At 41.9% G+C, this 27,316-nt stretch overlaps 1 protein-coding gene across 1 annotated transcript in view; it reads right to left on the bottom strand.

The window, feature by feature from the left end:
* Positions 1-7,114: 7,114 nt before the first annotated feature.
* The window catches only part of PIWIL4 (piwi like RNA-mediated gene silencing 4), a 53,727-nt gene continuing 33,525 nt past the window's right edge, over positions 7,115-27,316 (bottom strand). The window contains exons 12-20 of the mRNA XM_052653195.1: positions 26,497-26,681; positions 24,474-24,546; positions 18,030-18,230; positions 16,934-17,037; positions 15,020-15,090; positions 13,505-13,658; positions 8,158-8,283; positions 7,904-8,051; positions 7,115-7,231 (exon numbers count right to left, since the gene is read on the bottom strand). Coding sequence (XP_052509155.1) covers positions 7,115-7,231; positions 7,904-8,051; positions 8,158-8,283; positions 13,505-13,658; positions 15,020-15,090; positions 16,934-17,037; positions 18,030-18,230; positions 24,474-24,546; positions 26,497-26,681 — 1,179 coding nt within the window. The remainder of the gene's footprint in view (positions 7,232-7,903; positions 8,052-8,157; positions 8,284-13,504; positions 13,659-15,019; positions 15,091-16,933; positions 17,038-18,029; positions 18,231-24,473; positions 24,547-26,496; positions 26,682-27,316) is intronic.

Consider the following 27,316-nt stretch of genomic DNA (forward strand, 5'->3'; position numbering starts at 1 on the left):
TCTTGTCTGGACTGTAGGATCTTCTTGGCTGGAAGCAGTGGGTCAAATTGAAGTGAAAAGTTCACGTTAATCCGAGCAATAAAACTCAGGCCTTTGACAGCACTTCTCAAAAGCAGTTTCTACTTCTTGTCTGACATGCTGAAGTTTGTTAGGAAGATTTAAGAGTAAACTGCCATGGAAAATCGCTAACTTGAAATCCAATATTTTTAAAATACGACATCTCAAGGTACATAGTTTTCTTTTAAATTTCAGGTTGTAGCCAGTGGATTCCTAACATTAAGGACCAGCTTATTTTTATTAAAAACTTAAAAACAACATAATGTTCATGGAAGTTGTGACAGTTTGTGTCCTTCAAGAGACAGGCACCAGGGCAGAGTTAGACTTCAGAGATTCATTGTGAGTAATCGGGAAAGGACTACGTCAACGCTGCATATTGTCACCCTGCTTATTTAACTTATATGCAGAGTGCATCATGTGACATGCCAGGCTGGATGAAGCACAAGCTGGAATCAAGATTGCCGGGAGAAATACCAACAACTTCAGACATGCAGATGACACCACTCTTATGGCAGAAAGCAAAGTGGAACTGAAGAGCTTTTTGATGAAAGTGAAAGAGGACAGTGAAAAAGCTGGCTTAAAACTCAGCATTCAAAAAACAAAGATCATAGCATCTGGTCCCATCACTTCATGGCATCTAGATGGGGAAACAATGGAAACAGTGACAGACTTTATTTTCTTGGGCTCCAAAGTCAGGAGGCTGGTGATTTTGCGAATGGTGGATGTGGACTGTGGATGGTGGCTGCAGCCATGAAATTAAATGATGCTTGCACCTTGGGAGAAAAGCTATGACCAACCTAGACAGCATATTAAAAAAAGTTATCACTTTGCCGACAAAGTTTTGAGTAATAAAAGCCATGTTTTTTTCCAGTAGTCATGTATGGATGTAAGAGTTGGACCATAAAGAAGGTTGATCACTGAAGAATTGATGCTTTTGAACTGCGGTGTTGGAGAAGACTCTTTTGAGAGTCCCTTGGACTGCAAGGACATTAAACCAGGCAATCCTAAAGGAAATCAACCTTGAGTATTTACTGGGAGGACTGATAGAAGCTGAATCTCCGATACTTTGGTCACCTGATGGAAAGAGCTGACTCACTGGAAAAGATCCTGATGCTGGGAAAGATTGAGGGCAGGAGAAGAAGGGGATGACAGAGGATGAGATGGTTGGATGGCATCACCGCCTTGATGGACATGAGTTTGAGCAAGCTCCAGGAGACAGTGAAGGGCAGGGAAGCCTGGTGTGCTGCAGTCCATGGCGTCAGAGTTGGACACAACTTGTGAATAAACAGCAACAATTGTGAGAAAAGCCCATGAAGGACAAAGGTGAGAGGAAGCAGGACAAGCAAGGAGAGCATACAGACCAAGATGCCAACAGGGGTCCATGACAGGAGATAGGCAGGAGAAGGGGATGCGCAGGAAGAGCTCCAGACAACAGGGCAGTTCTGAGAAAGCCTTGGTCAAAAGTTTCCATTGTTTCCCCATCTATTTGCCGAGAAGTGATGTGACTGGATGCCACGATCTTCGTTTTCTGAATGTTGAGTTTTAAGCCAGCTTTTTCACTCTCCTCTTTCACCTTCATCAAGAGGCTGTTAAGTTCCCCTTCACTTTCTGTCATTAGGGTGTTATCAACTGCTCCGAGAGCAGTCAAAGAGGACTGCTCAACAATAGAGTCCCATGTTGGGCAGAAAAGACCCGAATCTAGCGCCTCTGTTGTGCTCAGTCAGTGGCAAGAAGCAGCCTGGGGAGAGCCTGCTCTCAAAGTCAGCACTGCGGTGGACCCTGAGTGTAGCAGCTGAAGGTCGTCAGTCATCTGTGGGAGGTGTGGTTCGTGTACTTCATGGCTGCCGTAGAAATGTATTTAAAGTATACTCTCTTCCAGAGTCTCCTTTCCACTCCCCAAATAAAAGCAAAACCAGAAAGCCTTCTCCCTAAAACAGCAACTGGTAGATTGATTGTGTCTAGAGAAAACGTTAGCATTTCCTTAAGCAAGATTTCAGAATCCAGAACTACAGTGTCTGGCACATTACGTGGACCTGTGAGTACTTGTTGCCTAAATTGTGTCACTTGATCCTTTTCTCCTCATAAAGTGTAATAACATGGCATTCTTGATTAAACCCAGATGCCCTAGATTGGACATTTCTAGTCCTTACCACAACCCGACAACATGACACTGTTAGATGTCTTTACAGGGAGATACGTTGAAGCTCAGAGAAGTTAAGTAACTTGCCCAAAATTGTAGAGCTACTAAATGGTGCTTCTGGAATTCAGACCCAGTGCCCTAGACCCACTCTTCTTCAACTCTGGGTAATCATCAGGATCCCACCTGATGAAGATCAGGCTTTACCTCAGACCAATAAAATCACTATGTTTAGAGGTGGGCCCAGGTGTCTGCTTTTTTTTTTTAATAGTCGTTAAATATAGGAAGTTCTGATGTTTCCGAGGTTTAGCACCACTGATTTAATTCAACCTCTTCTCATATTGCAGATAGGGTAACTGAGTCTTAAAGAAGCAAAGTTATTATATCCCTCAGCCGAAAGAGCTGGAACCAAAGTTCAAATGCTGAGTCTCCTAATCCATGTTGCCCTCTGGTAGCTCACTTGAGGTTGGCTATTCTCAGAAGGCTGAGCACTGAAGAAATGATGCTTTCGAATTGTGGCACTAGAGAAGACTCTTGAGAGGCCCTTGGACTGCAAGAAGATCAAACCAGCCAATCCTAAGGGAAATCAACCCTGAATATTCATTGGAAGGACTGAAGCTGAAGCGGAAGCTCCAATACTTTGGCCACCTGATGGGAGGGGTCGACACATTGGAAAAGACCCTGATGCTGGGAAAGACTGAGGGCAGGGGAAAAGGGGACGACAGAGGATGAGATGGTTGGATGGCATCACCGACTCAGTGGACATGAGTCTGAGCAAACTCTGGAAGACAGTGAAGGACAGGGAAGTCTGGCATGCTGCATTTCATGGAGTCGCAGAGTCAGACACTACTGAGCCAAGGGCAAAATCAGAGGACTCAGCTCATGCAACAGTCCTTGTGTGCCCCCTGGTGGGTTAAAATGGTAAAGAGCCACCACCTTGGCCACTATTTAACAGGGTAAAAGAATGAGGAGCTCTGTAAACCTTAGCATTGCCTCATCAACATGCTACATGTAGGTCTGTTCATGCTGGCTGTTACTTAGTGGCACTTTACATCATCATCATACTTAGAAGGAAGAAAACCACATTATCAACACAAAAACACAACTACTCTGGATTTGTACAGTGCCTTCCCTCTGATTGCAGCCATGAAATTAAAAGACACTTACTCCTTGGAAGGAAAGTTATGACCAACCTAGATGGCATATTAAAAAGCAGAGACATTACTTTGCCAACAAAGGTCCATCCAGTCAAGGCTATGGTTTTTCCAGTGGTCATGTATGGATGTGAGAATTGGACTGTGAAGAAAGCTGAGCACCAAAGAATTGATGCTTTTGAACTGTGGTGTTAGAGAAGACTCTTGAGAATCCCTAGGACCGCAAGGAGATCCAACCAGTCCATCCTAAAGGAGCTCAGTCCTGGGTGTTCATTGGAAGGACTGATGCTGAGGCTGAAACTCCAGTACTTTGGCCACCTCATGCAAAGAGTTGACTCATTGGAAAAGACCCTGATGCTGGGAGGGATTAGGGGCAGGAGGAGAAGGGGACGACAGAGGATGAGATGGCTAAATGGCATCACCGACTTGATGCACATGAGTTTGAGTGAACTCCGGGAGCTGGTGATGGACAGGGAGGCCTGGCGTGCTGCGATTCATGGTGTCGCAGAGTCGGACACGACTGAGCGACTGAACTGAACTGAACTTCCCTCTGAAGACTTGCTATATACAATGCCAACTTTAAAGTGTATAAGGTACTCCCTCATCTAAGAACTCTGGGAGAAGTTTTTTAATCTTTTAGTACCTATTATTAAGGTGGTAGAGTCTTATGGTTCATCTCTCAGGCTTTGGAGTCAAAAACACCTGAGGAAAATTCTCCCTTCACAATTACTAATTTTGTAAATTTTGGTGAGCCACATGGTATCTTTCATCTTCAGTTTTACCATCTGTAGAATGGTCATTATAATGCTTAATTCGTACAGTTGTCATGAACATTAAATATGTAGGTAAAGTCTTGGTACTGTGTCTGCAGTGCATTAACTACGAGTTGGGCTGTGAGGAAAGCTGAGCGCCGAAGAACTGATGCTTTTGAACTGTGGTGTTGGAGAAGACTCTAGAGAGTCCCTTGGACTGCAAGGAGATCCAACCAGTCCATTCTGAAGGAGATCAGTCCTGGGATTTCTTTGGAAGGAATGATGCTAAAGCTGAAACTCCAGTACTTTGGCCACCTCATGAGAGGAGTTGACTCACTGAAAAGACTCTGATGCTGGGAGGGATTGGGGGCAGGAGGAGAAGGGGATGACAGAGGATGAGATGGCTGGATGGCATCACTGACTCGATGGACGTGAGTCTGAGTGAACTCCGGGAGTTGGTGATGGACAGGGAGACCTAGCGTGCTGCGATTCATGGGGTCGCAAAGAGTCGGACATGACTGAGCGACTGAACTGAACTGAATCCCTTACACTCCAGCAAAGTTTTCATTACTAGGAAAGATCTCATGCTGGGTGCATTTGGGCCCAGCCTGGACAAACGCTCTCCATTAGGAAGCCTGTGTTTGGCGCCCTCTTATACGATCTGCATTGGTGCCTGCTCTCCCCTCTCTGCTTCTGCAGCCTTCTACACACTCGCTCCCCTGGGAGAATTTGGACTCCAGTCTTTCCTGCATCAAAATATTTTTGCATGCCACCCCTGGGGCATTCACACATAAAAAGGATAGAAGATGAGGGAAAAGCAGCAAAGGAAACGGAATGAGTGTTGGACGCAGCAGGAGAGAAAACAGGAGAGTGTTACCCTAGAGGCCTCGTGGAGTGATGCAAGATGGAGGAAATGACCAACTGGGTCAAATACGGTGACAAGTCAGCAAAGATGAGGACAGGGAACTGACCATCAGATTTAATAAACAGAAGTCACTGCCTCTTTGACCAAAGTGATTTTTGCTGTAATGGTTGTGGTGAAATTCTGTGTGGCACATGAAACTGGAAACATCAGTCATGGACGACTCTTGAGAAGCTGAGAACTGGAATATTTCCTGTCATTTCAATAAACAAGGATGCTACAGTCATCCGGATTCCAGCCCTCCAGGGCACTCAGGAAGGAGAAGAATCTCTGCCATCAGAAGCCATCAGGCTGCAGCCACTCCCTACAGGGAGCCCTGTGAAAAACACAGGATACTGGCCCCAGAGAGCTGAAATGCATATGAAAGGAATGACTTCAGTGAGTCCAGACTCTTGCATCTTCCCATACATAGAAAAGCACCAAATACCTTGAGATATCTTCTTTCTTGAATTCTTAAAAATTAGTTTTGATATTCAGACTACCTGCCCTTTGTTGCAAACCTATTCAACTTGACTCCTCCACCCCTCTCCTCAGAGCAGTTCTCTCGGGGTCACTTGAGATGCCGTCTCCCAGGCGTGAAGTCCTAAAAATTCCCACTGGATAAAACATACCTCCCAACTTTAGGACTGCGACTATTTTTTAAGTTGATGAAATTTCTCTGTAGAGAGGAGCAAAGAAACGAGGTAGGAGCTTGAGGACAAATGTTTCTTTTTTAATATGGAAGAAATAAGAATGTCTTTATAATGCTGATGAGTGGGAAAAATCCAGTGTGAGAGGGAAATTGATGATACAGAAGGGAGAGGGAGGAATGGTTAGAGAAGCATCCTGAATAGACCAGAGGGAACAGGAGTTAGTACACAGATGGAGGGATTCTGCAGGAGCACAGTTTGTTTACAGTAATGAGAGGAGGGGCAGGGTCTATGCGCACAGATGCCCTCAGGTGGGCAGATGGATGGGAGCCTATGCGAGCTCTCTTCTGATGGCACCTATTGTTTAGGAAGCAACAGGAGACAAGATCACAACGAGAGAAGCTGCTACAAAGTGAAATAAAGTTCCATGAGAGAATAAGTAAAATCTGAAAAAGAATACATATATTTGTTTGTATATATGGGCTTCCAGGTGGCACTAGTGGTAAAGAACCTGCCTGCCAATGCAGGAGACTAAGAGACGTGGGTTCGATCTCTGTATTGGAAAGATCCCCTGGAGGAGGGCATGGCAGCCTACTCCACTGTTCTTGCCTGGAGAATCCCATGGACAGAGGAGCCTGGCAGGCTATAGTCCACAGGATCACAGAGTCAGGCATGACTTAAGTGGCTTAGCATGCACGCATGCATATATGTGTAAATATACATGTATAACTGAATCATTTTGCTGTACACTTGAAACTAACACAACATTGTAAATTAACGATACTTCAATCTTAGAAAGAATAAGTGAAATGTTCACTTTTGGAAATATAACGTCAAAGAGTGATGGTGAGGTGGTTTAGGGGCTACGAGTTTTTGCTGAAAACCCTTAGATAATAAAGTTCACATGAAATGTCAACTAAAATTCAAATAACAATAAACACACATGTGATGCTCTCAATTTTCTTTATTTTCTAACAACTACTTAAACCACTCAACAAAACACTCTACAACATAATTTTAAGAAAACTTCTGCAAATTTTCGGGTGGAAATTAGACCCTACCATTAAAACATCACACAAGCACTTATTTAACTTTTTGGTATACCTTACAGGTGATGGTACATTTTAATTCTATATACCACAGAATTCACCCTGAGCACAAAACTCTTTAAAATAAAACAACACATGTGTATACCACGTGGCTGATTCATGTTGATGAAAGGCAGAGATGAGCACAATATTGTGGAGCAATCGTCCTTCAATTAAAAAAAAATAATAATAATAAAACATTTCTTCTGAACCATTTCAGATTCAGTGGCTATGGCCTTTTTTTTTTTCCTCAGAAGTTAAAACTACACTCAATCTGTTTCCCGGAGCCACAGCCTTGAGCTTATAGCAGATTTGTACAGAGTACACCAAGGGCTCCTCAGAATCCTCCACCAGCGATGCCCTCCATTCATGTTATCACAGGTAGAAGAGAGAATTGGCTAATTCCAAACTTGGTTCTTTATGAAGGCTTTGTGCCACTAGGAAGGTCAGCTTGCGTGCATACTGACAGGGAGCTGGAATACTGATTAGGCCCTGAGGAGGAAAATGTATTGATAGTAATTAAGAGGAAAACTTACTCTTCAAAGTAGTATTTTTTCCTGAGGTTTTTTCATCCACTAGTTATACATATCTTAGAATGTGTGTAAATCAGTAAGAACTCACCAACAAAGGGCAACCTTGCTCACTGAGAACTTAAATTCACTGGGCAGGATGGGGGAGCCGAGAGATTTCATAACGCCCGGACCTGTGAGCCGCACACTGAGGGCTGACCTACGTTTCCTACAACTTGAAACTCTGAGGGGCTGCGATCAAATCCTGGCTTTGGACCTTGACAGCAGCTCTGGAATAGAGTCATGCCTATTGTTTTCCCACCAGACACAATATCTGAGTTGCCTTCAACTGTCTCATGTGTAACTGGGAAATAACAATACCCTGATTTCCTCCCAGACTGGTATAAAATAATATATATAGTAAAGTCTTCAAGAAATTATCAATGCTAATGCATTCTAATAGTTACTGGTATTTTATGTCTATGATAGAGTGGGTTTCATCCAGTGTGGACTAAGAAATCATCCATCCACCCATCCATTCATTCATCCCTCCTTTGTGGAAATTCAGGCATTGTGCCAAAGGTGAATCAGGTGACAACTTCCAGGTGGGCACCCCAAGTTCTACTCTACAACTAAGCACAGAGCTGACACTCACCATCCAGTTGTAGTACAGGTGACACAGTTTGAATGTGAGTCTCTGCATGTGGTCGGGCTTCAGGCCATTGTCATCATAAATGACGTTATAGTAGGTGGGATTAACGGTTCCCCGACAGGCCATCTGGCTGATCAAGTAAAAGTCATACCTGAGGGGAAAGGAAGGATTGTGAGAAAGAAGGCAAGCAGAACAGGGCCAAACCTGACCACACATGGTCAAAGCTTTGTTAAAAATAGATTTTCTAACAGACTTGCCATTTCGGCCGTGTTGCTTCTGAATCCACAACAGTGCCAAGTGGTGGGTTCTGCAGATTTCGGCCAGTTTCCGCCAAGAATCGTGGCATGCCCTTCTTCCTGACCACAATCACTGACAGTGTGGGGCTTAAGACCAGAGAGGCAAAGTAAAAATAATAGTAATAATAATAAGAAGAAGACGGAGAGAACTAAAACCAAGCCATGCAGCCTTTTCTATTTATTTATATATTCCTGGTAATTTTAAAATGAAATAAATTCATTCATTCACAAAATGCTGCAAAACAAAGAAAATTAAAATTACCCCTAATCTCCCCTCCTCCCTGAAATATAACCAGTCTTTAAATTAAGGATCATCTTCATTTGTTGCCAAAGTGTGGTATGTCCAATCACTTGACCAATTTCCATCATTGAAAAGGGATAGGGAAGAATGGTTCACCAGTTCAGTTCAGTTGCTCAGTCGTGTCCGACTCTTTGCGACCCCATGAATCGCAGCACACCAGGCCTCCCTGTCCATCACCAACTCCGGGAGTTCACTCAAACTCACATCCATCGAGTCAGTGATGCCATCCAGCCATCTCATCCTCTGTCGTCCCCTTCTCCTCCTGCTCCCAATCCCTCCCAGCATCAGAGTCTTTTCCAATGAGTCAACTCTTCGCATGAGGTGCCCAAAGTACTGGAGTTTCAGCTTTAGCATCATTCCTTCCAAAGAACACCCAGGGCTGATCTCCTTTAGAATGGACTGGTTGGATCTCCTTGCAGTCCAAGGGGCTCTCAAGAATGGTTCATGGGACAATAAATTACAATTAACACTTCTAAAGAAAGCATCTATAGAATTATACACAGAGACAAGATTCTTTTTTCCATTAGCAATCATCTCCCTGTTTCACCTTCACTCTTCTCTCAATTTCTAAAAATGGAAAACTAGAAGCTCTCCTTACTCCTCCAGTCATTGCTTCTGAATCCTGCAAAACACATGCCTGGGAGGGTGGATGGACAGACCACATACACCTTGGGGCCAAATGCTGAATGACCAGGTGTTAAGTGTTAATAGATAAAATCCAAATATTTGCCCCTAGTAGCTCAGTGGTAAAGAATCCACCTGCAATGCAGGAAACTTAAGTTCAATCCCTGCATCTAGATTTCCTGGAGAAGGAAATGGCAACCCACTGCAGTATTCTGGCCTGCGAAATCCCAGAGACAGAGAAGCCTGGTGAGCTACAGCCCATGGAGTCTCAAAAGAGTCAGACATGACTGCAACTAAACAACAACAAATATCTGCCATTATGGGAGAAACCTCCAGATCACCGAAAACTCACTTTAAGCACTTTATCTTAAAAATACTTTATTAATGTTTTCAATCTCGAAACTTTTTAAAAGTTGATGTCATCCTGCAGGAGAACTAACTCTTTAGCATTGTCAGCTGGTATCCTGAGATCCCCAAATTGCATGCTGGTGACTCTTGGATCAGTTAGATTGACCCAATGCAAACCACTTCAGTATTCTTGCCTTGAGAATCCCATGAACAGAATAGAAAGGCAAAAAGAGAGGTACTGAAAGATGAACTCCCCAGGTTGGTAGGTGCCCAATATGCTACTGGAGAAGAGTGGATAAATAACTCCAGAAAGAATGAAGAGACGGAGCCAAAGCGAAAACAATGCCCAGTTGTGGATGTGACTGGTGGTGAAAGTAAAGTCCGATGCTGTATAGAACAATATTGTATAGGAACCTAGAATGTTAGGTCCATGAATCAAGGTAAATTAGAAGTGGTCAAACAGGAGATAGCAAGAGTGAACACTGACATTTTAGGAATCAGTGAACTAAAATGGACTGGGATGGTTGAATTTAATTCAGTTGACCATTGTATTTACTACTGTGGGCAAGAATCCCTTAGAAGAAATGGAGTAGCCCTCAGGGTCAATGAAAGAGTCTAAAATGCAGTACTTGGATGCAATCTCAAAAATAACAGAATAACCTCTGTTTCCAAGGCAAACCGTTCAATATCACAGTAATCCAAGTCTATGCCCCAAACACTAATGCCAAAGAGTTGAAGCTGAATGGTTCTATGAAGACCTACAGGACCTTCTAGAACTAACCAGAAAAAGTGACCAAAAAAAGATGTTCTTTTCATCACAACAGACTGGAATGCAAACATAGGAAGTGAAGTAACAGTCAAGTTAGGCCTTGAAGTACAAAATGAAGCAGGGCAAAGCTTAACAGAGTTTTGCCAAGAGAACACACTGGTCATAGCAAACACCCTCCTCCAACAACACAAGAGAAGACTACACGTGGACATCACCAGATGGTCAATACTGAGATCAGACTGATTATATTCTTCGCAGCCAAAGATGGAGAAGCACCAAAAACATGGCCAGGAGCTGACTGTGGCTCAGATCATGAACTTCTTATTGCCAAATTCAGACTTAACTTGCAGAAAGTAGGGAAAACCACTAGACCATTCAGGTATGACCAAAACCAACTCCCTTACAATTATACAGTGGAAGACACAAATAGATTCAAGGTATTAGATCTCATAGAGTGGCTGAAGAACTATGGAATGAGGTTCGTGACACTGTACAAGAGGCAGTGATCAAGACAATCCCCAAGAAAAAGAAACACAAAAAGGCAAAATGGTTGTCTGAAGGGGCCTTACAAATAGCTGAGAAAAGAAGAGACGCTGAAGTCAAGGGAGAAAAGGAAAGAGATATCAATCTGAATGCAGAGTTCCAAAGAATAGCAAGGAGAGATAAGAAAGCCTTCCCCAGCGATCAATGCAAAGAAATAGAGGAAAACAGTAGAATGGGAAAGACTAGAGACCTCTTCAAGAAAATTAGAGATACCAAGGGAACATCTCATGCAAAGATGGGTACAATAAATGACACAAACAGTATGGACCTCACAGAAACAGAAGATATTAAAAGGTGGCAAGAGTACACAGAAGAACTATACAAAAAAGTATCTTAATGACCCAGATAACCACGATGGTGTGATCACTCACCTAGAGCCAGACATCCTGGAGTCCGAAATTAAGTGGCCTGAACAAGCATCATTATGAACAAAGCTAGTGGAGGTCATGGAATCCCAGTTGCACTATTTCAAACCCTGAAAGATGATGCTGTGAAAGTGCTGCACTCAACATGCCAGCAAATCTGGAAAACTCAGCAGTGGCCACAGGACTGGAAAAGATCAGTTTTCATTCCAATCCCAAAGAAAGGCTATGCCAAAGAATGTTCAAACTACCTCACAATTGCACTCATTTCACATACCAGGAAAGTAATGTTCAAAATTCCCCAAGCCAAGCTTCAACAGTACATGAACCAAGAAATTCCAGATGTTCAAGCTGGTTTTAGAAAAGGCAGAGGAACCAGAGATCAAATTGCCAACATCTGTTGGATCATAGAAAAGCAAGAGAGTTCCAGAAAAACATCTACTTCTGCTTCATTTATTATGTTAAAGCCTTTGACTGTGTGGATCACAACAAACTGTGGAAAATTCTTCAAGAGATAGGAATACCAGACCAGCTGACCTGCCTCCTGAGGCATTTGTATGCAGATCAAGAAGCAACTGTTAGAACCAGATGTGGACCAATGGACTGTTTCCAAATTGGGAAAGGAGTATGTCAAGGCTGTATATTGCCACCCTGTTTATTTAACTTATATGCAGAGTACATCATGTGAAATGTGCCTGGCTGGATGAAGCACAAGCTGGAATCAGGATAGCCAGGATAAATATCAATAACCTGAGATATGCAGATGATACCATTCTCATGGCAGAAAGTGAAGTGGAACTGAAGAGCCTCTTCATGAAAGTGAAAGAGGAGAGTGAAAAAGTTGGCTTAAAACTCAACATTCAGAAAATTAAGATCATGGCATCTGGTCCCATCACTTCATGGCAAATGGATGGGGAAACAATGGAAATAGTGACAGACTTTATATTCTTAAGCTCCAAAATCACTGCAGATGGCGACTGCAGCAGTGATATTAAAAAATGCTTGCTCCTTGGAAGGAAAGCTATGATCAACCTAGACAGCATATTAAAAAGCAGAGGTATCACTTTGCCAACAAAGGTCTATCTAGTCAAAGCTATGGTTTTTTTCCAGTAGTCATGTATGGATGTGAGAGTTGGACCATAGGAAGGCTGAGTGTTGAAGAATTGATGTTTTTGAACTGTGGTGTTGGAGAAGGAGATCCAACCACTCAATCCTAAAGGAAATCAGTCCTGAATATTCACTGGAAGGACTGATGCTGAAGCTGAAGCTCCAATACTTTGGCCACCTGATGTGAAGAACTGACTCACTGTAAAAGACCCTGATGCTGGGAAAGATTGAAGGCAGGAGGAGAAGGGACAACAGAGAGTGAGATGGTTGGATGGCATCATGGGTTCGACGGACATGAGTTTGAGCAAGCTCCGGGAGTTGGTGATGGACAGGAAGGCCTGGCGTGCTCCAGACCATGGGGTCACAAAGAGTCACACACGACTAAGCGACTGAACTGAAGTGACGCAAGGTCAGTGGGGAATGAGAAAGTTTGGCTCTGATAGTTTGAATGCAGCTAAAGGTGGTTTTTCCACTGAGCTATGATGCTCACCCTCCTCTCTGATGGTCACTGATGAGGTCAAGGTTCGGCTCCTTTGAGCCTTGACAGTTGTATGATGGTATAACTCCAGAGAGGAGAGGGAGTGCCATGCACAACTTGGAATATAAGGCTTTCTGAGGATTTTAAGAAGCCATCTTGAGATCATAATCCTTCTCCATTTTCCCGGTTCTAACATTTTTCTTGCACTTACCACTGGATATAATCATGGAGGAAAGAGGACCAAGACATCGAATCTAGAAATCTGACAAGTAGAGGAAGGTTCTTGGTGTTTAGAATGGTCTGATTTCCAAATTCAGCCTTGATTTCACAGCACCCACACTGCCCTCAGCATCTTCCACACACCTGAGCTGCAGATCAGTGCCTGCAAGTCAGAGACTTTCACCCTTGTGTTGATCTGGGCCTCGAATTTGAAACCAGAGCTTGTTTTCCCCCCAGCATGTTAATATTTACGAAGCATCTTTAGCTGCCAGCAGCCCTGCAAGCTTCCTGCTGAATCTCAGTGTCAGCTGCTCTGGAGATTCCTGCCTTCTTCTGGTACCCCTACCCAGGGCCCCCCAAAACTCACAGCACCCAGACCATTTACATAAGACTATCCCAACCACTCTCCAATCTAGGGGTGGTTGCATTCGCATAAGGCAGAAATGGAGCAAAACTTAACTGCACGAAAATTAAAAGAGACAGATGCACATAATAATTTTAATAGTTACGATGAATGTGCTAGAATTGGAAGTAGGAAAAGAGTACTCAACTGATACCTGGTATTTGAACTTGCTTCGGTCACACTGCTCAGCAGTTGTGGGACTTCATAGTCGACGAGTGTCTGGAGCTGACCATCGCCAACACCGTCACGGTACACAATTATTCGTGCTGGCAAACCGTGGTTATTCCTATACCACCTGTTCAGTGCCCCTGCGGGATTTGATGTTAGTAAGAAAAGGATGACTTGTCCGATGCCAACAAAGAATAACATTCCCATATATTTCAATGTTTAAATAGCTTGCTATTTCAGACTGCAGTGAGATAGGGTAATACCTATTTTGGGTTGTTTTTGCAATAATATAAAATTAGATAACTTTCTGGAACATTGCTGCATTTCTGCTATTTAAGGAATCATAATGGCTTCTGTGGCATAATATATACTCAAACTCAGCCTATCTCTTTAGTAAAATTTTAATATCTAAGCAATAAATTAAAATTCAACTTATTCCATAGACATACAAATTCCCCCAAGCCAAATTAATTCTCATTTAGTTTCTTTCAATCTTTAAATCCTCTCAATAAGGAAAAGCCTGGATAATATTATATAACTGTCTTCTCTAATGAGCATAAATATGAAAACATAAGGAAGAGACTTGGCTGCTCCTGTAAAAAAACGTCTCTTCACACCGACTCACCCATAAGTCTTGCTGACAATATGAACTCTGAAAAATTTCCACACACTTTAAGAAACTGCCTAAAGAGCAGAGACTCCTACCCAACAGAAACTTTTCATAACTACTGCTAAAAAAATGACCAGGTTTTGAAGTGAAGAGAAAGTAATATGATAAAATATTTCTTTTCCTGCATATATGGCACCATTGTATTAGGAGAGTTTATGGTCCTGGAGATTAATTTTAGTTTGATAGAAGATGACCATATGTATAAGTCCACTACCAGTACATATCACCAAATGCACCTTTTTGGGAAACAAGTACTTACAACCCCTCAGAGTTTATAGTTGTGATGGTGCAGACTGGGGGCGGGGGGAGTTGTACACATTGCTAGGCAGGGGCCAGCCAGTTTCGGACCTGGGTTGGAGAAGATATGGGAACCCCAGACGCCTCTTTCCACTGCACTCCTCTGTGAGGAGGGCACCCACCCCATCTGCTGTCTTCCCCATTTTCTCCTCCGATGCTACACCTGACCTGCCAGCACCCCCACGCCAGTCCCCCAGGCTTCTCTCCTGTTTCTAGACCTGGTCTGTCACAATCCTTATTCCTCCAGGCTAAGTTTCTTTTGGCCTTCAAACTGCTTGCCAGAGCCACCAGCAGCTACAAACTTTTCTTTCCTCCTGGCTTTCAGTTTTTCACACAGAGACAGAAACGTAAATTCCACAGCGCCTATCTATCAGCCTGAGTCAGGCCACAGCTTTGGGGTCTCCAACTAGGTGCCAACTGACTCAGGGAGACTTCAGGAGTCTGTTTCCACCTGTCTGATCTGCTAGAAGCTTATGGACTTTGGGTCTGAAGGAGCAGTCCGTGGAGCCCACCCCACTGCTATGAGTTTAGTACCGATCATGAACACTTTTAAGCAGTCTGCAACATGAGCTGTTGTTCTCTGAAGAATACAGCGGGAAAACCACCTAAAGTAAGCAAAGAACCAAAGTAAAGTTCACCTTTGAAAGTTCTGCTATCAACATGCATATGTATTAAATTAAGAAGTAGACATTATAGCTAAATCAATGTTCATAACTTTGTATACACTATATGATCACTATTATATTAAAATGCTCTCCCTCACCCCCCTCCCACTCAATAAAATTTACTGATACTAGAAACTAAAGCATCAGAGGTCTCTGGGTTCAAGTCTTGGCTGGTAAATTCACCAACTGTGTGACTTTATTATATGAACCTAAGCTTCAGTTTCCTCATTTGTGCCAAGGAAATTTACAAAATAGTAATATAGTTAGTGGGCTCCCCAGGTAGCTCAGTGGTAAAGAATCTGCCTGCCAATGCTGGAGCCACAGAAAACTTGGGTTCAATCCCTGGATCAGAAGATACCCTGGAGGAGGAAATGGCAACCCACTCCAGTACCCCTACCTGGACAATCCCATGAACAGAGGAGCCTGGCGGGGTTGCATGGCTCCCCATGGGGTTCCATGGGGTTGCAAAGAGTCAGATGCGACTGAAGTGACTTAGCATGAAAGCAGTTAGTATCTCATAGGGTTGTTGTAAAAATTAGATAAAATACCCAAAGTACTTGGTTCGGCACTTGGTACATAATAAGCACTGATTAATATAGGTCACTACATTATTAAGGAAATGTATTAGTTTAGCAGTAGACTTTCTACTTTCAAATTATTCAAATATTTCTCAAAGATAAACTTCATTTCTATAGGTAAGCTTTGGGGAATTGAAATCTTAACATGATTAACTTAATCTAGACTTCAGAAGCAAGTTCTCTTGCTAAAATTATTAATTAAAAGCACTTATAACATGAAGATAATGACTTAGTGATACATAATATCTCCATTTCTCTAGTTCTCTAAAAATGTGCAATAATCATGGTGCAATTAGAAATGTTGCTAAGAAGCCAGAAGTCCCTTAGGTGTTTGATTAAGGAAGTGACACTCAGAACAGGGATCTCATACAACCCGGAATGAAGTTGGAGGCATGCAAACTGTTGCTTTGTCTGTTTCCCACAATCCCAAATATATACCTGATCACAAATTTAATGGAGTAAATCAAGAGCTTAATTCTAGGAAGAAAACCTGTTGCAAACAGCCTCAAAACACATTGTTTAGTTATAAATACTGAAACAATTCTAAGAACTACAATTTAACATGTACTATGAGTCAATGTTTAATGTGTTCTCCCTCATCCTGCGTATGTTTGCTTTTTCCTAAAGATGATGTATTTTATTTCTTATTTATTTATTTATTTTTGGCTGGGTGTCTCAGCATATGGGATCTTAGTCCCCCAACAAGGGATCAAACCCGTGTCCCCTGCAGTGAAAAAGCAGAGTCTCAACCACTGAACCACCAGGGAAGTCCACTGCCTATGTTTTTAAAAGCTGTGTAAATAAACAACCACCATATCAAGTTTCTGTGACTATTAAAAATATTAACAAGCATGTCTTGAACATTTACACAGAATAGGTAAGCTGTAGATCAGGATATAAGTCCAGGCAACCTGATTCTCAACTGCGTGACATCATGAACGCAAACTTTCTAGTACAGAGCATATAAGAAATAGCCTGTCTTAATGTACATATAAAAATAGTTTTTTATTGAAGCTAAATTTTACTCCAATATTACCCATCACATTTATATATGTGAATATAATTTGTGACCACAAGTGTTCATATTTTAAAAATGAGTGAAGAATACAAACTATTCCTTGCTGTATAGCCTTTAGTTAAATCAAACTAAACTGTAGTAAAAGTCCAAACAGTTGAAGACTATGATAGGGTAATTTTAAAAGTACCTGGTGATTCTGGGGTTAATACTGGCCACAAATCCAACCACCATCGTTCCCTGGCTGAATGCATCTTTACAGACATTGATACCAACCACCATCAGGGACTTTAACTGTAAAATTAGATTTTTCATGATTTAATGGAATGAGGTATTATTTTCCCAAGCAATGACTTAATATGCAATTTTTAAAAGACTCTCTGTGGTCATGAAATTATTTAAATTAAACTCTGCCAGGGAGATCAAGGTCCAGATGAGGCAGATTATTAAACTAGAAACCAGAGAAACTTAAAGACAGAGGGAAGAGTATAGTACATACTTTGATTAAGAGACACACTGCAAAAAAAATGGCCAACCACTGCTGGGGTAGGCAAGGGCCACCGAAGGCTTAAGGGTTCCGGTAAAGCGGTCAGTCCATCATTTATCCCTTGCCTCAGAGCTGAAGGAATTTGAAGGGAAATTCCATTCCCCATTCTTTAGCTCTCCAAGGAATCATCACTTGTCTGCATGCCTCCAGGAGGAGCAGCTGAGGGTAACCTCGTATATCCTGATTAAGGGAACAAGCAATGGGCTCTCATTCCTGTTTCATCACTTCCTTCCACAGTGCCCATAGTTCAGGAAAGAGAATAGCATTTTTTCAGTTCCCAACACAAACTGGAGGTTTACATCACAGGCGCTGCTATTTCCTTAAGCTCTTGGGAGTGTCGGGGGAGAGGCGTTCCATCTAGGGTGCAAGGGTCCTCTGCAAGGTAGTGCCCTGCTAAAAGCAGGGAAAGGCAGGGGCCACAGAACCCAGATTTTAAATGATGGCTCCAAATCAAGTCCCTCCAAGTCGATGCCAGACTAGATTCTCTTTCGTGAAACAGTCTGCTACCAGCTTGACTAACGCGCCACGAGAACAGGGGCCACAACTCACCCTCCAGACCTTCCCAGTGGCTGGTGTATAACGGAACCCAGAGCAGACAGACAGATAAACAATAAACTGACCCAATAAACAAACAGTGCAAATATTTCCAGAATCACATGAAAATATCTCCTACTTTGATTCACTTTTTAAAATTCATAACTGATTGGTGGCTAAAAGGAAAAGAGAGGCAGTTCCTCACCGGGATCTCCACTGCCCAGAGCTCACCCCCGAGTTTACAGATCATTTGCATGGCAATCTTGGTGGTGACACTCAGCATCATCCCCTGCTTATTCAACGTCTGAGCACGCACACACTGGCTGGGGACTGGGCAGTCGGAGCTCAAATATTTTTTAATGGAATCATAATAGCTCGTCTGAATAGAAGGCAGAATACACATCACCTAAAAACAAAACAGACAGCACCAATATCAAAAAGAAGAAAGCCAATTTACTTATGTTGAGAGGATGCTTTAAAAAACAACGAATTTCCAAAACATCTTTCGCCCTTACACTCCCAAGAAGCAAACAGCACACCTACAGTTCTCTTAAATGGGCTTTAAAGAGAAGACAATGAATCTAAGCCTTTTGAAATGCCTTCTCATCAGCCATCTGCTCTGCAAAGCCCCCCTCCAATCCTGCCACCTCCTTGGGCTCTTCCTTCCTCTCTGCTTCTCTCCTGATGTGATTCGGTCAGTTTCCTCAAATTCCCTTCCAACCTAGCTTTTCCTCCAGTTATCTCTCTTCTTTGCAGTGACCCTTCCCTGTGGCTCTCCAGCTCCCCACTCCCAACTCCCCAACTGCATCCACAGACAAGCAAAGTGGAGAATTCCCTTAAATTGTAGTCTTTTCCCCATTAGGCACTGGACATCCGAAATTAAAGAAGAAACAACAGTTTTTGTTTTTGTTTGTTTACTCGGACTTGAATGTAGGGTATGACAGGAGGGAAAATAAGGAGAAAGACGCTTCAGGTGCCCTGGTCAATTACAGTCTTCTCTGTTACTGCCTACACTTACCATCAGGTATTTCCCTCACAGAAGGACCTCTCCTGGCCTAACTCCATCTCCTTCCTATCTTTTATTCTCTACTTTCAACCACCCCCCATCCCCCAAATTATAGAAAAGATAGGCACTGTCATAATCAACAGAAAACAAATATAGTGACTTTTTTCACCTATAGAATTGTTCCATATCACAACATCAAAAGCTAAAATTATCTACACTTAATCATATAAAGCAGAAGAAAATATTTTTAAAGTACCAGAAAAATTATCTTAGGGGCCTTCCTGCCTTGCATCCCGGGAATTTGGGGCTAAGCAAGGAGTGGCCCAATGGGAACCAGGACCATAAGAAGGTGAGAGCCAAGTGAGACTGGTTACACACCAGCGATGAGAAGTAAGCAAGTATGTGGAGAATAATAAGGGCCATGCTTCTCACTCTCAGAGATAAGAGGTACAGATATGGAAAGGGAGAACCATCTCCTGTGGCACTGGGTTGCAACTGGGGACCTGAACACGTTTCATATTTAAAATTTGATAAAATATCTTAATATATAAATAGATACATACAGTAATAAAATAGATGCAAGTGTTCTTGTATATATACGCACACCCATGCAACAATGGTAGTTTAGTCGCTAAGTCATGTCCAACTCTTGTGACCCCACAGACTAGCCCACCAGGTTCCTCTGTCCATTGGATTTCACAGGCAAGAATACTGGAGTGGATTGCCATTTCCTTCTCCAGGAGATCTTCTCCACTCAGGGACTGAACCCACATTTCCTGCACTGCACGCAAACTTTTCACTACTGAGCCACCAGGGAAGCCCATGCACACACACACACACACACACACACATATTTCCTAGCTTTGCCCATTGGGAAAGCCTAGGGGCCGTGACATCCCAGTATAAATAAGCACACCCAGTGCCCAGATCTTGGTTTGTGATACTGATCTCTTCCAAAAGGAGTCAGGGCTCATTGGAGAAATATACAATTCCAGAGTTGGGCAGAAAAACTTAAATTAACCTGGAATATCTTACTGTGCCAGACAGTAAGGAAGTGTTCCAAGAAAGATAAGAAAACATCAAAAAGACAGAAGCCATATTGAATGGAGTTCCTACTGGCAAAACCAAGGACAATTTGGACATAGGGCCTCAAAGACTCAGACACGACTGAGCGGCTGGGCTTATGCACATAGGCTGTAGGAATGGATTCAGACAAGAATTATCAATGGACTCTAATGCTAGTGGGTGAAGTTGGATGAGGAACAGGATATTTACATAGTCTCAAAGTATCTCCCTACCAAAAAAAAAAAATCCTAATTACCAAAAAGTGTAACTTTATAAAGAAGAAGCTTGACAGAAACCACCTAGTAATGAAGTACCCCTTGGTAAGAACACAGACTCATTCCTGTGATATTGCTGCCCAAAGTGCATAAACTTAATTTAATGATAAAGAAACAGTAGACAAACCCAAAGTGAGAGACACTGTATAGAATAACTGGTCTATTATACTCTTAAAGACTGGAAGGTCATCCAAGTCAACGGAAACTATGGAACTGTTACAAACTGAAGGAGAGATTAAAGAGAAAAGGCAACTAAATGCAATATATTGGATCTATTCATTAAGGAAAACATTCTCAGGACAAATGGAGAAATGTGAATGGAATTGGTAGATAAGCTGGTTGTAGAGCTCCCTGATTTTGATGGTTGTTCTATGGTTCCCTAGGAGAGTGACCCTGTTTGTAGGAAATGTGCGTAACTGTATTAAAAGGGTAATGTGCATCATGCCTGTAACTTACTCTCAAATGTTCAGGAAAAAATGAATAAATAAGATAGGAAGGGAGGAAGGGAAAGAGGGAGGGAGAGAGGGAGGAGAGGAAATGACAAGAAAATGACAGTAAACATAATCAAATGCCAATAATCGGGGAATCTGAGTGAATGGTATATTAGAGTTCTTTGTACTATTCTTGCAACTTTTCTGTAAGTTCAATTTTTCATTTTAAAGTGAAAAATAAATGCTCTTAGAGTGAGAATTTCTTTGGTTTAATAACATCCTTATGTTGTATGGAAATACAAAAAACCTCGAATAGCCAAAGCAATCTTGAGAAAAAAGAATGACCTGGAGGAATCAACCTGCCTGACTTCAGGCTCTCCTACAAAGCCACAGTCATCAAGACAGTATGGTACTGGCACAAAGACAGAAATATAGATCAATGGAACAAAATAGAAAGCCCAGAGATAAATCCACACACCTATAGACACCCTTGCCTGGAAAATCCCAAGGACGGAGGAGCCTGGTAGGCTGCAGTCCATGGGGTCACTAAGAGTCGGACACAACTGAGTAACTTCCCTTTCGCTTTTCACTTTCATGCATTGGAGAAGGAAATGGCAACCCACCCCAGTGTTCTTGCCTGGAGAATCCCAGGGACGGGGGAGCCTGGTGTGCTGCCGTCTCTGGGGTCGCACAGAGTCGGACATGACTGAAGCGACTTAGCAGCAGCAGCAGCATAGACACCCTTATTTTTGACAAAGGAGGCAAGAATATACAATGGATTAAACACAATCTCTTTAACAAGTGGTGCTGGGAAAACTGGTCAACCATTTGTAAAAGAATGAAACTAGATCACTTTCTAACATCACACACAAAAATAAACTCAAAACGGATTAAAGATCTAAACGTAAGACCAGAAACTATAAAACTCTTAGAGGAGAACATAGACAAAACATTCTCCGACATAAATCACAGCAGGATCCTCTATGATCCACCTCCCAGAATACTGGAAATAAAAGCAAAAATAAACAAATGGGATCTAATTAAAATTAAAAGCTTCTGCACAACAAAGGAAACCATAAGCAAGGTGAAAAGACAGCCTTCAGAATGGGAGAAAACAATAGCAAATGAAGCAACTGACAAACAACTAATCTCAAAAATATACAAGCAACTCCTGCAGCTCAGTTCCAGAAAAATAAATGACCCAATCAAAAAATGGGCCAAAGAACTAAACAGACATTTCTCCAAAGAAGACATACAGATGGCTAACAAACACATGAAAAGATGCTCAACATCACTCATTATCAGAGAAATGCAAATCAAAACCACAATGAAGTACCATTTCATGCCAGTCAGAATGGCAGCGATCCAAAAGTCTACAAGCAATAAATGCTGGAGAGGGTGTGGAGAAAAGGGAACACTCTTATCACTGTTGGTGGGAATGCAAACTAGTACAGCCACTATGGAGAACAGTGTGGAGATTCCTTAAAAAACTGCAAATAGAACTGCCTTATGACCCAGCAACCCCACTGCTGGGCATACACACCAAGGAAACCAGAATTGAAAGAGACACATGTACCCCAATGTTCATCACAGCACTGTTTACAATAGCCAGGACACGGAAACAACCTAGATGTCCATCAGCAGATGAATGGATAAGAAAGCTGTGGTACATATACACAATGGAGTATTACTCAGCCATTAAAAAGAGTACATTTGAATCAGTTCAAATGAGGTGGATGAAACTGGAGCCGATTATACAGAGTGAAGTAAGCCAGAAAGAAAAACACCAATACAGTATACTAACACATATGTATGGAATTTAGAAAGATGGTAACGATAACCCTGTATGCGAGACAGCAAAAGAGACACAGATGTGTAGAGCGGACTTTTGGACTCTGGGAGAGGGAAAGGGTGGGATGATTTGGGAGAATGGCATTCTATCATGTATACTATCATGTAAGAAACGAATCGCCAGTCTATGTTCGATGCAGGATACAGGATGCTTGGGGCTGGTGCACGGGGATGATCCAGAGAGATGATATGGGGTGGGAGGTGGGAGGGGGGTTCAGGATTGGGAACTCATGTACACCCGTGGCTGATTCATGTCAATGTATGGCAAAACCAATACAGTATTGTAAAATAAAATAAAGTAAAAATAAAAATTTAAAAAATAAAATAAAAAAATAACATCCTTATGGGCAAATTTTTGTGGAAAGAGATAGCTAACTAAACTGCTCTGTGTGAGATATGAATAGCAAGGCTGGCAGCTGGGATGAACAAGCCAGGGGAGTAAGACAACAGCTGGGGCAGAGAAGCACTGCAGTGCAGTGAGAGGCTGAGCGAACATTTCCAAGACACGGGAAGGGTTGAGAGATCCTTTACGAAAATATAAGTCAATTTTAACTTGTCTGGAATGGTGGTATGTGATGTAATCGTGCCTTGACCCCAAACCCTCAGCAAAGTCAGCTACACAACACACACACAAACACACACACCACACACACACTCACCACACACACACTCACTACACACACACCACACCACATACACACACTCACCCCACACACACACATACACACACACACGCACACACTACACACACACCACAGACACACACTCACCACACACACATACCACACACACATATATACACTCACCACACACATGCATTCACCACACACACACACTACACATACAAACTACACACACACACCACCACACACAGCACACACATATGCACTCACTACACACACACACCACACACACAAACTATACACAGCACACACATATGCACTCACTACACACACACTACACACACCACACACACACACACACACCCCACACACACACACACACACCCCACACATGCATATACACACACCACACACACATGCACTCACTACACACAGACACCATACCACATACACACATACTCACTACACACAGACACCACATCACACACACACATACTCATGACACACACACATACACATCACACACACATGCACACACTACACACACACCCTCCACATATACACACACCATATACATATTCACTCACTACACACACACACATACACACACTCACCACACACATGCATTCACCACACACACACCACACCACACACACACATACACACACTCACCACACACAACATGCACTCACACACACACACGATACTTTGGTAAATGAAGCAATTGTGGGTATCCCTCAGGGTGTTATAAAGCAGAAGGAAAGGGCACCCATGAAGGGGGACAAGAATTCAGGGGAAGAGGAACATGGGACCATAGGTGACGTGAAAACTTACACCTTCCAAGAACCCCCTGAAACACGAGAAGAAAACTGGGTGCCCCAACACTTATGGGATAAGATGAGAGTCGATTTATCTTAAACCTTAAGTAAAAGATGACCCCCACCAACAAGCTGAAAATATGCAGATATCCAATAAGCTGACAAAGGGGTAGGCACTCAGCCGTGTCCAAATCTTTTCGGTTCCCATGGACTGTAGCCCACCAGGCTCCTCTGTCCATGGGATTCTCCAGGCAAGAATACTGGAGTGGGTTGCCATTCCCTTCTCCAGGGGATGTTCCCGACCCAGGGATCAAACCCACATCTCTTGTGTCTCCTGCATTCGCAGGCAGATTCTTTACCACTAGTGCCACTGGGTTAAAAAGTAATATTAGAAATATGAAAGGAAAATAAAATATCTGGTTAAAATACCAAGATTAATACTTTATTGGCTGTTTGGGGAAAGGCACAGCAATTTGAAAACATGTGGGAGAATATGTTCAAATTCCTTCTTTCAAGACTGTTAGATATGAAGAAAAATAAAAATTATACCTCAAAACACAAAAAACTATCCTATACTTACCAACTGAACCTCGTATTTAACATACTTCTGTATAGCGTGAATAAATGCAGCTGGATTTTCTTGTACTTTTATGCTACATAAAAAGATTAATTTTGAAAATGTATAAATTTTAGTAGCACATAATCATATAGCCTTAAAAATAATAGCAGTCGATTTTTATAACAGACTATCATTTGAGGGAAAAAAAAAAATCATTAAACTGAAACCTTTTGCATCTAAAATTGCTTCTCCCAAACAAGATATGCCAGAAACATTTAACTACTATTTTTATTAACACAAAAAACAGGTTAGTGAAAACTAAAATTTTCTCCATTGTATAGAGTCCCCAGAGATTCTATCTAAACCACAATTCTGTTGTTCAAAATGGAATTGAAGGCGTACTTTTGAAACTACAAGTCTCACTATCAAACGTCTGAAACAGAGTTCAAGTTAAATCGGGACTAAAAATTCTGTAATCTGAATCTCCATGGCAACTCTAAAATAAAAATCATCAGATTATTGAGATCAAGATATCCAGTTAATCTGTATGATTCAAACTAAAAGATTTTTTTTCCTTGTGGCACCTTGCATGGAGCCTGGAATATCTAGCCTTGATTAATCAATCAATCAGTGGACAAGTACTTATCAACTACCTGTTCTGTGGCTACAGTATATTAGGGGCCAGAGGTTACAGAAAATGATTCCACTCAGAGGAATTCATAGATCTATTTTCTTGACATGGGTTCAACCTCTCATATGTATACATGCTTGGAACGGTCCCAGTGCCCAGGGGCCTTTTAAAGCTTCCCACCAGGTGGCAGGACCACTATCTGCCTCACGCTGGTTACAACAGGAGTGACCAGCAATGCTGTTTCAGACGGGAGAAACTACGCATATAAATATAATGAGTAAATAGATACGTCACAGGAGAGGAAAAAGGATGGAATAAAATATGAGCTTTCAAATAAAACAGGCCAAGAACAGAACAAGAGCACAGACTTGTTGGAATCCGGGTGAAAAAGAGCCTGTGATGCCAGTCCAGGTCTGAGACTGAAGCTTCTTTCTTTAATCTTTTCCTGGCTTCTTACCTCATGGGTTGAGAGAAATTAGAGCAGGTGAAACTCAACCCAGGCGATTTGTTAACAGATTTGATAAGAGAATTCTAAACGAGAGTGTAAAATGAGACTTCGGGAACAGCTATGGTTTACAACAATTCTTGCGCTGATGATGTAATGAATTAGTAACCATGTATTTAAAGAATAACTCCCCACCCTGGCAATTAGGACATTTGCGCCTCCACTACAACAAAGAGAAATAAGTATCTGTTCTTTTTTTAAGCAATGAAGTAAGGCGTGACCAACTTTGTGGCTTTTCTAAATTGAAACAGTATTCAGCTTTGAGTGTGATTGTATATGAATGGACCCCTTGCTAAATAGAAAGCGTCATATTTATCTCATCCCATGCAAATAGCATAGCATTTACTATGTAGCAGTAGATACTCAACAAATGTTCAAAGGCTAAATGAATGACCTGGTTCTATCAGCAAACTATCTAGATGACTAATCTTATGCCACAGGAACAGAAGAAGAAAACTTGTTTCAGATCTATTTTTACATTAAATTTTAAATTATAAAATCTATCAAATTAGTCAGGAAATGCAACTTTTGTTAATATCCTGACTGCTGTTAAGTTTTATAAACAAGTGATATGGAGGAATTAAGAAAAAAGCTGAGAAGGCAATATATGGATTTATTAAGAATTCATATCTCAACTAGTACTGGAAAGACATGAGGTAATGAGACTACTGCCTAGGAAGAATTATGAAAATAAAGTTTTACAAAAACCAACATAAAATACATCTTAACTGGATAAAATTTTAATCATTGCCAACTCTATGTATAAATATTTTCTTGGGACTCTATAGTAGGAAATTTTACTGACATAAAGAAACATTTGTAGCTCTTTCAGCCATTAACTGCTATTACCTTTCTAATCAAACCATATTAACATATTAAAAAAATGAGAATTTTCAGCATCTTCTCACATTTTGGGGTGATCCACATTAAATCCCATGGGACTTCCAACTCTTCTCAAGCAGTTCAGAAAGTTCTCTGTCACACTTTCAGCTCTGTTACTACATATAACCAGCCATTTATTCAAAGACCGTGCACTTAAAACCTTGCAAGTTCGTATATCCTTGGACCAGTCAGCTGCAGAGGCAGGTTGACACTGAGAAAAATAATAGAGAATAATTAAATAAAAAAGATAATATGGAGATATTTCATGTTTGTCATAACAGAACAATTCAGTACAGTTTGCTACTCACAGACTTAAAACACACATATAAGTACTTCACATCTGAACACAACACACACTTCTTGGGACTGGAGGCAACTGAATGACACCCCAGGTCAACCCTTCCTTGCCTGTAGATCCTTGGCAAGTCCCTTCACCTCATGGGGCTCTGCCATGGCAAAGGCAAGTGTCCGGTTCAAATCTCTAGGTTCCCAGGAATTCCCTAGTGGTCCAGGGGTTAGGATTCCAAGCTTTCACTGTGGAGGACACAGGTTCAATCCTTGGTAGGGGGGCTAAGACCCCACAAGCTGCACAGTGTGACCAAGAGGAAAAACAACAACCCCAAAAGCAAACCCCACACAAATCTCTAGGTTCCCTTCCAGCTCTAAAAGCCTAAGATCTTTACTACAAAGGCTCATGTGAGTGACTGTCCAGTTTGTTCTCTTTGCTTTAGGCATCTAGAAGTCCTAAGTGGGAAATGCTGATGACTGACCTTTCAGGTCACCATACTGAGATGAACAGACCCTACAATTAAGACTACACATTATACTAGGAGTAGCTATATTCAG

The sequence above is a fragment of the Budorcas taxicolor genome, chromosome 15, assembly GCF_023091745.1.
Source record: "Budorcas taxicolor isolate Tak-1 chromosome 15, Takin1.1, whole genome shotgun sequence".
NCBI classification, from domain to species: Eukaryota; Metazoa; Chordata; class Mammalia; order Artiodactyla; family Bovidae; genus Budorcas; species Budorcas taxicolor.